Source organism: Molothrus aeneus, chromosome 8 (assembly GCF_037042795.1).
Source record: "Molothrus aeneus isolate 106 chromosome 8, BPBGC_Maene_1.0, whole genome shotgun sequence".
Classification (NCBI taxonomy): domain Eukaryota; kingdom Metazoa; phylum Chordata; class Aves; order Passeriformes; family Icteridae; genus Molothrus; species Molothrus aeneus.
This window is the reverse complement of record NC_089653.1, coordinates 33,909,722-33,927,459: the sequence shown is the minus strand read 5'-3', so window position 1 is coordinate 33,927,459 and position 17,738 is coordinate 33,909,722. Positions and strand designations below refer to the sequence as shown.

Below are 17,738 nucleotides of genomic sequence, written 5' to 3'. Positions count from 1 at the left end.
TTCCAGGGATGGGGACTCCACCACTGCCAGGGCTGGGATTCCTTTCCATAAAGGAATTTTCCCAGATATCCGCCCGAAACCTCTCCTGGCACAACCTGAGGTCGTTTCCTCTTGTGCTGTCCCTCGTTCCTTGGGAGAACAGACCAACCCCCACCTCAAAAGAGCATGAACATCTCAGAATCTCCTCTACCAGGATTTGTCCTTCTCCCCAAGCAAGAATGTAGCGACTTTTCAAGGCTCTGGAAAAATTCCCTGCTCCTGCCAGCCTCCCCCTCTCTGTTGTTCCTCTGCCACCTCAGCTGGGGCGTCAAATTCACCCCTGAAACTGCATTTTCCATAATATTCCTTGGATTTTCTCCTGTTTCTGTGCTGATCCAGAGTTTATGCCTCAGCAAATACCCAAAAAGAAAGAAACCACCAGAAAAGTCATTCAAAAAAAGTAAAAAAAGGCCCTATTTCTTCTCCTCTTTAGAAGTTATTGTGGAGTACACAATTAAATTGTAGCACAGTCTTATTTAGGAAAGGGTTATCTTCATTTTTTTAATATCTACATTGCATTAAGATCAACTATTTAAAAGATAATTAACATAACTCTATTTACAAGCTATGCAACACTTTCCATTTTAATCCATGATTTCCTTTGGGAATTTCTGCAATAGGTGCATTTCCTTTTTGAAAAATAGAGAAAGAAAAAGGCATTTACATGACTTTTTTTTTTTTCCTTTCCAACTGAATGAGGTTGCAAAAACAAAGCCCTGGCTATTTAAATCTTGCATCCAGATAAGCTATTTATGGCAGGGCAGTGTTTACACTTTGGACTACAACTCATTGAGAAGATGTACAGCAGCAGTGCTTGAAAAGCTGCTCTGTAATTGGGATCTGAGGCTCTAAAACAACCAAAAAAAAAAGGTAAAACTCTCCTTCATCCTCAGCTTCCAGGTGAAATCTCAGCACCACATGAATATGCATTTGGTATTTTATACACAGCATCACAAGTTTGCGAGGCGCCTCGGGACCTCTGAAGAAGGCACAGAATAAATGAAAATCATTTTAATTAAAAGCAAATTAAAGGGTCCTCTAATCCAGGCTGCAGCGGCAAATCCGTGGAGAGTTTTGAGGCTGAGGCTCCTTGAAGTTTCCCTCGCTTCCAACCCTCCCTAATTCCACCTTCCTTCCCTGACTCCCCCCAAAGGAGGCTTGGGAACGGCACGAGATCAGGTTTATTATGAAAATTCTGCTCCAGTTGCTAAAAACAGCTTTTGCTCCAGTTTCTCAGTGGCCAGGGGCGCTGGCACCCTCGCAGAGCAAATAATAAAGGAATGACAAAAGCAACGTTTGTGCTCTCTGCAGGGGGAAAGAAGAGATCAAATTCCATTTTAGGCTTTGAAGAAGTCGTTTCAGCACTGATTAGGAAAGTTGGAGTTCTCCTCCTTGACAGGAGCCTTTGGAAATGCAGCTTAAAAAATCAACTAAGTAACCACGAAGGGAAATGTTATCACAGGAATGGCTCCAGATTAGAGAAGTTACAAGGAAGGAGAATGTGGACAAGTAAAATGAAATTATTCCTGTGCTCTTTTTCACTGCTTCAGATTAGAGAAGTTACAAGGAAGGAGAATGTGGACAAGTAAAATGAAATTATTCCCGTGCTCTTTTTCACTGCTTCAGATTAGAGAAGTCACAAGGAAGGAGAATGTGGACAAGTAAAATGAAATTATTCCTGTGCTATTTTTCACTGCTGTTCCTGAGGCAGGAGGATGTTACTGGGAAAATCTCCCTGGTTTTTTCCCCCTGCCTGTCCCCAGCTCACCGTTGCCAATCCAATAAATTCCAGAATGAATTTACAAACGCTCCCAAAAATAAACAGGAAGCTAAACCCAGTCATAGTGTTTATTTCTGTCTGAAAGGCATTTTAATATGTATTTATCTCCTTAAATAACTGAATTCCTCTGCTACAAGAAAAAAAAAAAAGCCCAGAAAAAACTCAACCTTGGGGGAAAGAATCCAAACAACTGAACAAGAGGAACAGAAAAAAAGAGAAAAAAATGGGCAAAATGCCTGGAGAAACTCTGCTTTGATTTTGACACATGGGAATAAATGGGAAAAAAATATTCAGCTAACCCTTCTTTTAATCAAAACATCTTCCATCTCGTGTGCAAATTTCAACAGCTGAGAAAGCATCCTACTCAATCTCCCCAAAGTGGTGTCAGCATGTTTTATGTAAATACTGCTTAACAAGGGATGGGTGTTTGCAGCAAACATTCTGAGCTCTGCTTTAGGAGCTCTGGATGCACCTCTGGATCAGAGCAATTGGAATTCTGGAGAGTATAACAGGAGATGTGCACACAGGAAAGGGTTTTGTGTTTTTTTTTTTTCCCTTTAAATAGTCAGGATGTATTTGTTAATGAAGAGTTTTCAGTGGTTATTTAATAAATCAATGGGAGGAAAACTCAGTGACTCAGCTCAGCACCAATCTGTGGCACAGAACATCTTGGAAATAACTTGGTAAGTCTGGAAATAAATCAGGGGTTGGTGACATTGTCACCCTGAAAGGACCCTGGGACCAGGGCAGCTCCCTGGGACAGTCAGAGCTGGGACACAAGAGGACCAGCTCCTGCTCTCCAAGGGACATCCAGGGAAAGCAGCAAATTCCTGTCAGAATTTGGGGTTTGGGCAATGCCCCACCTGCCCAAGGGCACTGCTGGCACTGCTCCCCCCCAGCCCCTGCGCCCTCCCCTTGCACTAACCCAGGAAAAATGGGAATTTATTCTTCCTGCTCTGGTTCTGAGCTTCTGTCTTCATGGGTACCTACAGATACCAGGGCACCACTTGGGATGTGGCCCTATGAACCACCCCACAGCCATCTACAGCACCCCATGGCAATCCCATAACCATCTAAACCACCCCACAGCCATCTAAACCACCCCATGGCAATCCCATAACCATCTAAACCACCCCACAGCCATCTAAACCACCCCACAGCCATCTAAACCACCCCATGGCAATCCCATAACCATCTACAGCACCCCACAGCCATCTACAGCACCCCACAGCCATCTACAGCACCCCATGGCAATCCCATAACCATCTAAACCACCCCACAGCCATCTAAACCACCCCACAGCCATCTAAACCACCCCATGGCAATCCCATAACCATCTAAACCAGCTCATGACCATCTAAGCCACTCCACAGCCACCCCACAGCCATCTGAAAGATCCCACAGCCCCCTAAAACACCCAATAGCCACCCCATAACCATTTAAAACACCTCATTACAACCTAACACACCCCATAATGATCTAAAACACCCCACAGACAGCCCATAACCATCTAAACCACCTCATAGCAATCTACAAGACCCAGCAGCCACCTCATAAGGATCTAAACCACCCCACAGCTACCCCAAAGCCGTATAAAGCACCCCAGAGACATCCAAGAGGCATCTAAAACACCCCATAAACATCATAGAACATGCCACAGCAAATCAATCTAAAATACCCCATAGTCATCTAAAACATCCTAAAAGTCATCTAAAACACTTCATAGTCCCCTAAAACACCCCACAGTCATCTAAAACACCCTAAAAGCCATCTAAAACACCTCATAGTTCCATAAAACACCCCATAACCACCCCAAAGGCACCTGAAACACCCTAAAAGCCATCTAAAACACCTCATAGTCCCCTAAAACACCCCATAGTCATCTAAAACACCCTAAAAGCCATCTAAAACACCTCATAGTTCCATAAAACACCCCATAACCACCCCAAAGGCACCTGAAACACCCCATGACCACCCCAAAGGCACCTGAAACACCCCATGACCACCCCAAAGGCACCTGAAACACCCTAAAAGCCATCTAAACCACCTCATAGTCCCCTAAAACACCCCATCCAATCCCATAACCCTCTAAAGCATCCCACAGGCACCTAAAACACCCCATAGCCACCTGAAACACCCCTCAGCCTTAGGGAAATGTTCTTTCACCGTCACACAAAGCAGGCACAGCTCCCAGCCCTGGAAAAACCAGTGTGCAGCACATGCAGGAATACAAACAGCACAAAAACAACCACCAAGATCAAAGGATTTCTGTTTTCCAACCTTCCTCTCCCATCCCCTCCCCTCCCTCTGTAGCTGAGAACTCCCTCAGCCACCCTGCACCAGTGTTTGCTGTGCCAGGCCAAGAGAATATCTGGGTTAAAAGAAATAAATTCAGTTTAAAGTGAGAATGGCAAAAGCCCTGCAGAAGGAAACATTTCCCTGATGGGATTTACAGCCTGAAAAAAAAATGTTCTACATCCTCAGAGAGCAGCAGCTCAGGGGCATGAATAAGTAGCTGAGAACAGGCAAAAACCTGTTAACAATTTTTGGAAGACAGAATTCTTCTGGAAGAAGACACTGACATAACCACAACATCCTTCACTCAGACAGAGCAGCAGCAGTTCATTTATTTCACATCTGTCTGTCTCCTCTGGTTAGTTTTTAACTTTTCCTGCCCAAAATCTCTGTCCCATCCTGGCTCAAGGGGACACAAGGGAAGATAAACAGAGCAGGCAGGGATGGCTGAGGCAGCTCCTGATGCAGCCAGGCAAGGGCAGCTCCTGCTCCCATCCCCACCTGCCGCTCAAGGAGAGCACAGACTTCACAAAATTTTGCCCAGTGGGATGGAACAGCAGCACAAACCCCCTTGCACAGACTTCCCAATAATTTTGCCCAGTGGGATGGAACAGAAACACAAACCCCCTTCCCACCCTGCTGCAGCCTGGCATCCACATCAGATGCCTTCTAAGAGTGAATTTCCTTCAATTCCCCCTTCCACATCCCACATAATACAACTCCACTTTGCCAACAGCAGAGTCTGTGTTCCATATGATTAAAGGAATGCATTTTTCCATCGGCTGGAGCTACAGAAAAGCTGTTCCCAAAGCGATAACACCAGGCTGGGGATGGCAATTCCTATTTTCACTCTGCTCAGAATGTTATCAGCATGGAGGAAAGGGAACTTCCAGATAAGCACACACAATCTCTCCTGCCTGAGGCACTGAGTTTTATCTCGGGGGTTTCTCTCAATCACACACCTCAGCTGCAGGAAACGTTTGAGGATTGCCCTCATCTCCATCCTGCCAGCCCCAGCCATTCCAGGATCCACCAGCAGGACTCAAGGAGCTGTGCTGTCATTTTGTGATGTGCAGGGGATGAGACTTTCCCCCCACAATTGTCAATTTTCATTACCCAAGTCTACTGATGCCAAGCTCACCCGCAGCCTTTTCTTCCTTTAGTTTTTAGGATTAACATGATGGGAATAAATGGTTTCTCTGCCAACTTCCCATACTGAGCCCAGTGGAGAGGACTTGTCCTTGGAGAAGTGCACAGCATCCTCCAGAGATGCTTTGAGGAGCAGAAATGGGTTCCAGGTTTGTTTTCTGTAACACTGACAGGATAAATTAAAAGTTGCTGCCCTCAGGGAGCATTTCTTGTTTGCGTTTACATAAAATTTCCTTCATTTGAAAATTTTGGGTATGTCCTACAGGGATTTGACCTTTTTGCTTGGATGCTGCTATCCTAAGCCCTTTCTGCAGAAGCCAGCCCAACTATTTGTCCAGTGTGGGAGATGAAAACTCAGATTTGTATCATTTTTTGCTTATTTCAGCCATTATACACTACAATGACCCAGAAAGAAATGGTGAATTCCATTCTTCCTAAAGTCCTTATTCCTGCTGGCTCCAGGAGCACTCAGATGTTCCTGTTCAAAGGCTGGATAAACAGCCAGAAATCCAGATACCAAACAAAAACTACCAGTGGGAGGCTGAAACAAAAATGGACTAAATTCCTCACAAAAACACAAGACTCTCACTGTTCTGCAAATACTGAGGAGGAAGGAGCTGTACAACTCCAAGCTGAAACACAAAACCTGTTGGAACCCTGGATGCTGAGAGTTTTAGACTTTCTGTGCTGAAAGGCACAGACCCACAAAAAAATACTACATTTGACCTGAGGCTGTGGAGAAGACTTCTACAATGGAATGATAGCACTGGGATTGTGGGTGTGGAGTTTGAATAGAAGTGTGTAATGTCACAGGGTGGAAAACGTAAAATTTCAGGTTTCAGAATATAGTAATATATATGGGGAAAGATGGAGGTTTTAGGGCAGAGCCTGGTCCTTCTCCTTCACCCTCTTCTCCATGGGTTTGGGTGGTATTTTATAATTGGACAGAAAAGTCCAATTGCAGACTCTGAGTGATTGGTTATTGGGTTAAAAGTGAAAATAACTTAGGTGTCATTTCTTAATTGGACAGTTTAGCCTTAAAAGGCCTTGTAACAAGAGACAGCCGTTTTGGAATTGTTAGAATGCTGTAGAACTCACAACTTGTAAATTAGAAATAATAAACACCTGAGTCTGAACATGAACTATCCTCTCAAGAGCTTTCAACCCCAACCTCGACAGAAGAAGAGAAAAGAAGCCAAAAACCAGCAAAAATGGACATGGAAAAATCTTCAGAGAGCTCCAGGAGCTGCTCAGGGCTGAGGATGAAAATGAGGACAGAGATTCCTGTCACTGCAGACTGCCAGGACTTCCAGTGCATGACACGTTTTTACAGAGAGGAGTCCACAAAGGACAGGGATTTAATCTAGAAGCAGGCTGGATTCTCCATATGGGAGAAATGGAAAATGGGATACGGATTTATAGAAGATTTTCAAAGCTTGATAGAAGGTTCACATAGTCTATATCTGTATGCAAACTCTGAGATAAGAAATACTAACTTAGAAATGCTATAGAATAGGATAGACATTGTTGGGAGAGAAATGAGCTAGAACCAAGTTTTAAAGGGTGGCCTTATAAATAAGACTAGATACTTTAGAGAAATAGAGCTATGAAAGACACATTGTAGTAGGACTCACATAGAGCAATTTCAAATAATTAACTTTAAAACATTTACAACATAGTGTAACTGAAGCTAATAAACCAAGAAACACTTATAATGCATTGTAATTAAAGAATAGTTAACTTCTAATTGCAATGACGTAAATTATGACATCTGTATTGTCTCACCCTTCACATAAAACAGAAATGGAAATTAAAGTTTTTAAAACACCTCTCAGTTGCCCCATCTCTAAATCAGGAAAAGGCTCTATCCAACATCCATAGGCTCCCACTCCTTCAGTGGCAGAGAGTTGTGCCCAGCTTTTGGCACAGGCTCTGTTTCTGCACAAAGAAAACACCCTCAGTGACTTTGCTGCTTCTGAAAGGCTCAAATAACAGAGCCTGTCTTTCAGATGAACTTTTCTCTCAAAGCCTGGTGGTCAGATGTGCCTACCCAGATGGATTCAGCTATGAACAACATAGAGCTGGGAATCCATCAGTTCAGAAAGGCCTTGGATGCTTCTGGGCAGCCACAGCTTCTCTGGGCACAGCATCCAAGGCCTTTCTGAGCTGATGGATTCCCAGCTCGGAATTATGGAAAGGTTTGGGTTGGAAGGGACTCCAAACATCATCCCCTTCCACCCCAGCCATGGCAGGGACACCTCCCACTGTCCCAGGTGCTCCCAGCCCCAGGGTCCAGCCTGGCCTTGGGCACTGCCAGGGATGCAGGGGCAGCCCCAGCTGCTCTGGGCACCTGTGCCAGGGCCTCAAAGCCAAAAATTCCTTCCCAATCTCCCATCCACCCCTTGCCCACTGTCAGTTTAAATCCATTCCCTGTGTCCTGTCCCTCCATGCCTTGTCCCCAGTCCCTCTCCAGCTCTCCTGGAGCCTCTTCAAGCCCTGCCAGGGGCTCTGAGCTCTCCCTGGAGCTGCTCCTGTCCAGGTGAGCCCCCCCAGGTGTCCCAGCCTGGCTCCAGCCCTCAGAGCATCTCCATGACCTCCTCTGGATCACTCCAGCAGCTCCACATCCTTACCATAACTGGTTCATTCCCAACTCCATGAATTATTTCACAATTAAAACAACACAGAGTAAATATTTCATCCCAAGATCAGCACAAGTCTTGCTGAAACAGAGCCTGCACAGCCTCAGTTGGCTCCTGGTGGGTCCTTGTGGGCCACGGGCAGCTGAGGTCAACTCAGCAAGAACATGCAATGCATTTGTTCCTTCTGTTCTGCACAAACACCAGGACAGCAAAACGAAAACCAGCAGAATGGTCCTTTTCAATGCTCAAAGTAAAAATGTTATTGAAGACATCAGTGGCCAGGAGGTCTCTCCCAAAGAGAGGAGCAGAAAATGAGGCGTGACAAGGCCCAGGCCCAGCCCACGCACACACTGCTCAGCATTCCCAGCAAGAAAGCTGCTCCTTCTCCTGGAAACAGCCTCAGAAAACTCCCCAGATCTGCTCAATTAAACCAGGCTGGAGGGAAATGCAAGTGCTTTCCTTGAGGCTGCAGCGAGGGATCCCTGCCTGCTCCAGGGCATCCAGCTAACACCAAAGTGCATTTAAAATAAAGCCTTGTCAGGCACCCACAGGAGAAATTTGCTGACGTTATGAGAGGGTGAAAGGAGGAATAATTTGGATTTGGATCTCTGGATCACTGTGGTGGTGTTCACAGGGGTCTGAGGATGAGGGAAGAGACGAGGATCTGACTTCATGATTCTGAAGGCTGATTTATTATTTTCTGATATATATTATATTAAAACTATACTAAAAGAATAGAAGAAAGGATTTCATCAGAAGGCTAGAAAGGAATAGAAAGGAATGGAATGATAATAAAATCTTGTGACTGACCAGACAGTCTGAGCCAGCTGGGCTGTGATTGGCCATTAATTAAAAACAACCCCATAAACCCAATCCCAGATGCACCTGTTGCATCCCACAGCAGCAGATAACCATTGTTTGCATTTTGTTCCTGAGGCCTCTCAGCTTCTCAGGAGGAAAACTCCTAAGGAAAGGAGTTTTCATAAAAGATGTCTGTGACAGATGACAAAGCTAGGATATAATTTATAATCCTGGCCCCTCTAGGACCCAGCATTTTGAAGATTCCTCATCCATTCAGATCCAAGTGGAAAGTCTGAAAGAGGTTTTAAAGACTTGATGCTACCTGGCCAAAAGCTCATGGACAGACACTCAAGACAGTCTTAACCAACACCAGCAGAGACACTCCCAAAATAAGGAAAATTCCCAAAATAAGGAAAGCTAGCAATCCACTTGGAATTTTCTTATCCTGCCCAGGGCATCAGGTCAGATATATTAAAGGCTATTTCAAAATAAAGTGCAGTAGGAGCATCCCAGAGGCCCAATAACAATATCCTTTCTCTATTGTCCCGACTCTGTTTGCTTGGAAACAAAGCAGACAGATGATTTTTGCATTCCAGAAATTTATAAACAGGGGATGCCTTGTTTCCTACAGAAAGCCACATCAGCAGAAACGTGCTTAATATCTGCTTGCACAATTTGGGAAAAACAAGATAAATAAAAAGTTCTCAAGGAATCCATGAACAAAATGGGCTGTGGGGATTCTGTATGGAGAAATCCTCTTTTTGGGACCCAACAACATCAGGACATTGCTGCCATAAACACGAACCTTGCTCAATTATTTAAATTGGATCATAATTAAAATAAATTGTAAAAAATCCAAGTAAAGAAACACACCAACCCTGCTGCCCCAACGACCCCAAAATTCATTTTACTACAACAATTACAGATTGCCACTGTTTACTATCCTGATACAACCAGAATGAATTCTGCATTTACCACGCCTCAGGCTTGAAGCTATTTTAAGGAGCCGTTATTTCCCAAATTCTGATTGCAAAACATCCCGTGTTGCAATTAGACAAACAAGAGTTACAGCTTTTAAAGACTCTGATCAAAGAGCAACGACATGATGCAATTGTTTAGATGTTTCCAGGGAGATTTAAAAAGCCAGAAAACACCTGGTGGTTTTAAGAGGTCCTCATGGGAGTTCTTAAACACAGAGCTGGAAATTACACAAATGCCTCTGTGGTTTCTGAGTGTTTTCAGCCTTGCAAATTAACAGAATCTCTTTAATACCTTTGATAATTTATTAGCTCCTGCTGCAAACCCCTAAGCAGCAAATCCCTGATGCCACCAATTCTGCAAATGCATTGCTGCCTGTGATATTTCTGTGCTGCATCCCTCTGATTATTGATCTGAGGGGCTAAAAGCAGCTTGCAAAGTTCCTCTTCTGCCTGAAATCACAATATTTTGCCATGCTTACATCCCACAGACACAATTCATCAATGCATGTAGACCTATATAAAATTACAATAGCTATAATATATAATAACTATATTATATATAATTATTATAATATATAATAACTATATTATATATAACTATTATAATATATAATGGCTATAACATAAAAACTATAATGTAATATATAACAACTATAATATATAACAACTGGAGTAGTTATATATATAACTACATAAAACTATAATAAAACCACCAATCCAACAAGGAACTTTTAAGAAAAGCATCACGCCCTCCTGACCTAGTGAGATTAAGAAAAAAAAAATAAACCTCAAATCCATAAAACACAACCACAAGCCCCCAAAAACCAAGAAATGTCATCACCTGCCTTGGGCTGAGGGAAGAGGGGACTTCCCTATGCTCCTGCCCTGCCCTTCCCAGGATGGAACAAGTCCCTGCTGAACGGGCTCATTTCCCCTTGGGCTTTGTTGCTTCTGTCCCCGAGGAAAATTCCAGTTTCCCTGCAGGGATAAAGGTTCCTGTGAGCCCCGAGGCAGCGCCCATGAATGGCTGCAGTGTTCAGTGCCAGAGCCAGTCATGCTCCCCCAAACAATTGGTGTTTGTGGTCCTCAGGCAGCAGCCCACAGGGCATCAACAAAGGGCTGGCATCACCTCGGGGAGAAAAGTTCATGAGAAATACAGTATTTTCCCTAAAATCCATCTTTTTAGTTTCTTATTTTCTCCAAAAATCCACCTTATTTTTAGTTTCATACCTTCTCCAAAAATCCACCTTATTTTTAGTTTCATACCTTCTCCAAAAATCCACCTTATTTTTAGTTTCATACCTTCTCCAAAAATCCACCTTATTTTTTGTTTCATACCTTCTCCAAAAATCCACCTTATTTTTTGTTTCATACCTTCTCCAAAAATCCACCTTATTTTTTGTTTCATACCTTCTCCAAAAATCCACCTTATTTTTAGTTTCATACCTTCTCCAAAAACCCACCTTATTTTTTGTTTCATACCTTCTCCAAAAATCCACCTTTTTCTTTCACCCTCATACATCGAAGCAACTCAACAACCACCACCAAAGCCATGGCGGGTCTCGAAATGAAAAGCAGGTGGGAAATGAGCTTAACTAAGTGAAAACTACAGCTCAGCCTCACTCAAGTCATTAAAAAACGAGGGCAGATCTTGCTCTGAAAAATCAATTTTTATGGCAAAGTCTTTTATGCACATAAAGTCACAGGTGCAAGGTGTTTTCCGTGTTCAGGCTCTGATTATTCCAAACAGAAATTCCAAGCCCTTCGCCCTCACCAGCTCTGAATTCCTCCCTGGGGCTGGTTATCCTGGGAAGGGAGGAGCAGAGATGGATCCTCCAAACCTTGTCCTTCAGGTGGGGTTTTCATCCCCACTCACCCTGGGCATCCCTCACTTCAATTCCTGCTTCTCCTCATCCTGCCTTTCCCAAAACCTCTGCTCCCCCACAAAGCCACTTCCTCCCCTGGGAACTAAAACCCAACTGGCTGAAGTTTCACTCCTAATCAAATCCCCAAATCCCACCTTGCTTTGTTCCCATTCAAACCATCCATGGACTTTCTGTAATCGTTGTTATTTGTACAGAAATCACACCTGAAAAAATATTTTCCTCTATTTTGTCCTGTTCTGTCAGCTTTGATTCATTTATTTTGGTGGTAAGAGTCGATTTCTTTGTGTAGACATAAATATGGGAAATGGACATTACCCAACACTGAAACTCTACCAGTTTATCTCCCAAACTCCTTTCCCTCATCAGAGAGAGCGAATCAAATATCTTTGAATAATAAAAAGGTCATTTAAGATGGTTAAAGGTGTCCAAAGCACTGCTGGATGGACACAAAACAGCACAAGACATGTTTTAAGCTCAGCTTCAGGAGAGCTGATAGAAAGCACTGAATTTGAGTTTCAAATACATCTAAATTCAGGAAAAAAACTAAAAATTGTTAAAAACCATTTACCACACTTTTGAAAAAAAAAAAAATAATAATAATACCCAGCTGTGGCTGCATTTCTAGCTGAAAAATCCCCCCCCATTGGTGTGTCCCTCCCAGCCCTGCACAGCTGGGCACTGCTCTGCAAACCTCTCTGGCAGGACAGCTCCTGCCTCTGCTCCTTTCCCACGCTCCAGAGCTGCTTCCCATCACAGCTCCCACTGCAGCCTGTGGAATGAGGGGAAAACCCTCAGGGATGGCCTGGGCAGCCTTAAATCCCATCCCAGGAAAAGTGCACAGAACAAAAGTGCCCTGGAAGAGCCTGGGCAGCAGCAGCAGCATCCTGCAGGGATTAACGTCTGGAAACAGCAATGTACAGCTCTGCTCACACAGAGAGGGCTCCAAGGATTTTCCAAGGAAATTATTCAAGTTTCTTCCTTGGGAGGTTCTGGTAAATGAGGCTAAATTTCAAGGGTAAATAGTTTGATGCAGTGCAGCAGTTCTGGAGCTTCTTCAGGACAAACTGCAGCTTGAGTTACACGTGCACAACACTGATAAATAACTCGGGCAGTTCACAGTCAAAGATTCTGTCTTGAGGGGCCCAAAACTGACCCCTGAGGATTTGAGGTTCCTCCTTGAAAAATGCCCCATTATGACAGAACCAACCATCTCAACACCACAAGCTCCTAAGTCTATTTCTAATAGCTCAAACTATGTAATGTAAATAGGTCATTATTTAAATATAGTTCCCTGTTTCCACCTTTTCCTTTCCTCTCTGCCTTCCCAGAAATATTTAAGTCTCTACAACTTCCTCTCCCCCCACTTCTGCCAGGAACCAGTGCTGGAGTGGGAGGTTTGCCTATGGAAAACAGATTAGAATTAAGTGTTGGATCTGTGGCCTTGAAATGTGCCCTCAGCTGAGTTTTTAATTTGGGCTTTTCAAGATTGATCAGCACACGTGTAATTTAAAAGCAATTTGAAGCAGCAAGGTAGGGAGTTTGACTTAAAATTAATGAGCTTTTGACATCTGCAAACAAAATGATAACATGAACCCATTTAAACTCAGGCTTGTGTTTAACAGGGAAAGCATCTATCATTTTAACATGGTTACACAAAGGCTTTGCTGCTGCTATCCTAAAGCTGTTCCACACAATCCTGCTCCCAGCAGCAATTTGCAAACTTGGTTGTATCAGATTAGTAGAAAGACAGGCTGCAGATCAATTAATATCATTGAATAATTAAATGTTTTAAGTAACATTCTGCAGCATGATTGAAGACATTCATGAAACCCAAATTTAAATTAATCAGATTCAGTCCCTGAGATATCTAAACCCACAGAACACAGGGTGCAAACATTATTTATGGCTTGTTTAAATCAGGATTTTACTGCTCAGGAAAGGCCCAGCATTGCAGCTCCAGCAATCCACAGCATATTCCAGCAGAAACCAAGACTAGGAATGCAAAGCAAAATAAATCCTCCAAGGACAACCAGCAGAGATGACAAGATTATAAAGGGCAAAAGACAATCAAGATGGAATTTAGCAAAAGAAACAGTGCACAGGGTGAGGGAAGGGTCAGGAGTGAAAACTGCGACTGAGGAATTACAGCTCTTGCTAAAGAAATATTTACAGCTCCTTTATCAAATGTCCTGCAAACCAGAGAGTCTTGCCTTCAAGTTGTGATCATGCTGCCTCTTTTATTTACCAGAGTTAGGTTTTCTTTTGGACAAAAAACTCCATCCAAAGAACCAAGGGAGGTAAGAGATGACAGGAGCAAATGCCAAGGTCAAAGCAGGTGTGGTGTGAACCTCATGGAACTTGGTGCCACCTTTGGGAATTCACAGACAGGACAGCAGCAGCCCCTGGGGCACCTGTGGGATTCCAGAGCTCAGACAGGGAAGCATCAACTCCACCAACCAACCCAAAGTCAAGCACTGCAACCCCATCCTCACAACCAACCCACATCCCCACCCACCCCAATCACCCCACAGCTTTGTAGAAGATAAGAGAGATTTCAGGATTACAAATTTCTCTGGGTAGCTGCTATTCATAAGAGCCAGGAGAGAACTGTTTTTTTCTTATAGAGAAGTCTCCATAACATTAACAAAAACTTCTCTCCATCAGTAAACTAAAGAAAGACTATTCCAGAAGTAATAAACTGACTAAAGTTTTGTTTCTTTACACTGTCAGTGAGAAAGAAAAAAGTTGCGGGGGGAAGAAAAGTGTTCTGAAAGTTTTGTTCTAATTTGTATTACTTTATTTTAATTAATGCTAATAAAATTTTCTTTCTATCCTTTTAAAATTCTGAGCCTACTTTGCCTTTCTCCTAATCCTACCTCACAATAGAAAGTGAGTACATGAATTATTAACCAGCACTGAACCCCCACACTCACTGCTGTGTTGGAAAGGGGGGTTTGGAACCATGGAGTTCCCAGTTCATCCCAGTCTGGCTCAACCAAAATTGCTCTGCAGGTCTCCAGGGGGCTCTGGGATGAACCACAGCAGCTCCAGTTCAGCTCCCTCCAGAAGCTGTTCCAGGGGAAAGAGACTGATTTTGAAGAAAACTCAAACCCACAGCAATTAAGGGAACACCCAACCAGCAGCAAACCTGGAACTGATGGAGCTCAGGAGGGTGAGACCTTGCCATGGAGGTGCAGTTGAGCATTTCATGCTAAATTATTTTCTCCACAGCAACAAAACCTACAAGTTAGAGGTTTATCCTCCAGCTGCCCTGATTATTGTGTCTTCATCTCTTAGAAGTGACATGAGTAACACACTTCTCACTTCTTCCCTTGCAAATCTGTTATTTGCTCTCTTTAAAATTCATTGTCCTACTAAACCAAAGCCTTCCCAGGTCCTCATTCTTCCTGGTGATTGTTGCTGCCGCGTCCCTGTTTGTGTGTTATCTTCAGGGCACAGCTGCTCTTGGCACAGCTCCTTCCACTGCTGGGGCATCCTCACACTCCTGTGGGGAAGAGCTGCCTCCTCCCAAGACAGAAAACCCAGAATTGTCACTTCTAACACTCAGATATTTTTTTAGTTTATGTCTCATCTCACTTCTGCCTGATTTATGGTTTAGTTTTTTGTCAGACCTCTCATTCTTACCAAAAACACTCTTGCTGTACATTAGAAAAAGGAAATGTCAGCCAAGACAAGCTTTCAGGACTGAGCACTTTTTCCTTTTTACAGAGGGGATAAAAGTGATAGAAAAGCCCAGAAGTGAGTTGTTGTACATTTGCCAGTGACAATCCACCATCACTGCAAGCCACAAACGAATCCAGCACATTTCTCCCCTCAGCCAGGAAACACCTTTGAACACAGGCAGATCTCTGTGAGCAGATTTGACTTTGCCATTTCAGCACTGAGTCAGTGCCAGCAGCCAAAGGGGAAAGGGCATTTTTGGGGCAGGGGATGTCACTGGTGAGGCATCCTCTGCAGGAAACACAGAGGGTTTGGGCAGGCAGAGGGATATCAGGGATGGAATTGTTATTATACCTGCAGCAAGTAAAAATACTCCATGATGTGAATAACTCAAAATTAAATCCTGTACAAACACTTCAACAAAATGCTGCTGCTGCTGAGCTCCTCCTAATCGCTGCCTTATCAGTGTCTCATCTCAGCTCTGGCTTACACAAGTATTAAATATATTTGTACAACACACCTGAAGAGGTATCAACATGTCAGCAAGAAGTTTGGAATAAATACAGGCGAGTTTTTTTTCTTACTGTTAACACTCAGAGCATTTGGGATTGTGCAATTCAGATCAGACAGGACAAAAACAACACCAGGATGAAACCCTGTGCAGAAAGGCACAATGAGTAAAAACCCCAAGATTAGAGTTTAAAAAGATGCAGAAAACCTGCACAGAGCATCCACTCCTCATTGAGCCCAAATTCTGCTGCATCACATCCCAAATCAGCTCAAGCAACACCCAAATCATTCCCTGAGCCCAGAACACCACAGTCACATCCAGGGGAGCCATAAATGCTCCACCAAGACCACACAATTCCAAACTCCTTCATAATTCATGGAGCCAATTCTCAGCACTTCCCATGCTGGGCACAGAACGATATTGCAGCTTACAGAGGGATTTTCTGCCATTAATATTGCAGCAGGAGATCAATAATGAAATGCCCAGCAAGGAGCAGAGAGGTGCTCACTGCAGCCATCCAAACAGCATCCCCCAGCTCTGCCTGCTCTGCTGCTGCTGCCCAGCCTGCAGGGATGCTGGAAAAATGCAGCCTCCCCAAAAAACTGCATCCTCCTCCCCTCAAAAAACTGCAGCCTCCCTGGGGAAAATGCAGCCTCCTCCAAAAAACTTCAGCTTCCCAAAAAAACCTGCAGCCTCCCCCCAAAATACCTGCAAAACCCCCTAAAAAACCTGCAGCCTCTCCCCAAAAAAACTGCAGCCTCCCCCCCAAAAAAACGGCAGCCTCCCCCCCAAAAAAACCTGCAGCCTCCTGCCCCCCAAAAAAACCTGCAGCCTCCTGCCCCCCAAAAAAACCTGCAGCCTCTCCCCAGGAAAAATGCAGCCTCCCCCAAAAAAACTGCAGCCTCCCCCCAAAAAGCCCTGCAGCCTCTCTCCAGGAAAAATGCAGCCTCCCCCCCGCAAAAAACCCCTGCAGCCTCCCCAGGGGTGCTGGATGAGGAGCAAGTGCCAGGGTTGGAGTCTGAGTCACCAAACCCACCCCATTGTGCTGCTCATAAAGGAAATGTGGTCCCTTCCTGCCAGCCCCCCTGCAATAAGGATGCAATTGCATCTTCTACCCAAAACATCTGTTTTCAGCCTCTTCTCCTGAGAAATGTTCATTGCATGTCCAGAGGCAGAATAATTCACTTTAAAAGCCCATTTAAAGGCAGGTTTTCTCCACCAAAACATCACCATTCTTTGATGACACCACACACGGGATCTCCAGCCCTGCCATAAATCCAAGCTGAGGAATATTTTGGAAACAAGAGACTGAAACACAACATCACCTTTACAAGATGCCAGCATCATTCCTAGGAGGGACCAGCACAACTCTCAGGTTCCCTAGAGTGGAACCATTTCCCTAGAGAAGCTCCCACACTTCCAGAGAGCAGGGTGGGCTCTGTGTGCTCCCAGCAGCACAACAAACAATTCATTATTCCTGGGGATCTCCCTTGCTGTTCCTCCTCCACAGCATTCCATGCTTGCTCTTTTTGTATTTTCCACTGCAGCTGACCTGCTCCAAAACCTTGAACAAATTTTCCTGGCATCACCAAGCACGAAGAACATGAACACTTTGCTGATAACAAGAGCTGGAGAGGGGCTTTTGATAAGGGCATGGAGCGACAGGACAATGGGGGAATGGCTTTAAACTGAAAGAAGGAACATTTAGATGGGATATTGGGAAGGAATTGTTCCCTGGGAGGGTGGCAGGCCCTGGCACAGGGTGCTCAGAGCAGTTGGGCTGCCCCTGGATCCCTGTCAGTGCCCAAGGCCAGGCTGGGACAGCGGGAGGGGTCCCTGCCATGGCAGGGCTGGCACTGGGTGGGATTTGAGGTCTCTTCCAAGGCAAACCCTTCTGTGTTTGTGGAACACGCGGGTCTGGCTCTCAGAAAACACCAAGGACATCTGTGACAGGGCAGAATTTGACTTCCTCCAGCT

General features: G+C 44.3%; 1 protein-coding gene across 5 annotated transcripts in view; it reads right to left on the bottom strand.

Annotated features, from left to right (window-relative positions):
• Nucleotides 1-17,738, bottom strand: part of PTPRE (protein tyrosine phosphatase receptor type E) — a 94,711-nt gene that overhangs the window by 73,841 nt on the left and 3,132 nt on the right. Inside the window, exon 1 of one of the 5 annotated variants that reach the window (XM_066554611.1) lies at nucleotides 10,525-10,770. The exons of 2 other annotated variants lie outside the window; for them this stretch is intronic. In XM_066554611.1, the coding sequence (XP_066410708.1) occupies nucleotides 10,525-10,739 (215 nt within the window). In that variant the 5' untranslated portion in view covers nucleotides 10,740-10,770. Of the gene's footprint in view, nucleotides 1-10,524; nucleotides 10,771-17,738 lie in introns of those variants that run through there. 2 more of the 5 variants (XM_066554612.1, XM_066554615.1) reach the window with 2 other exon arrangements.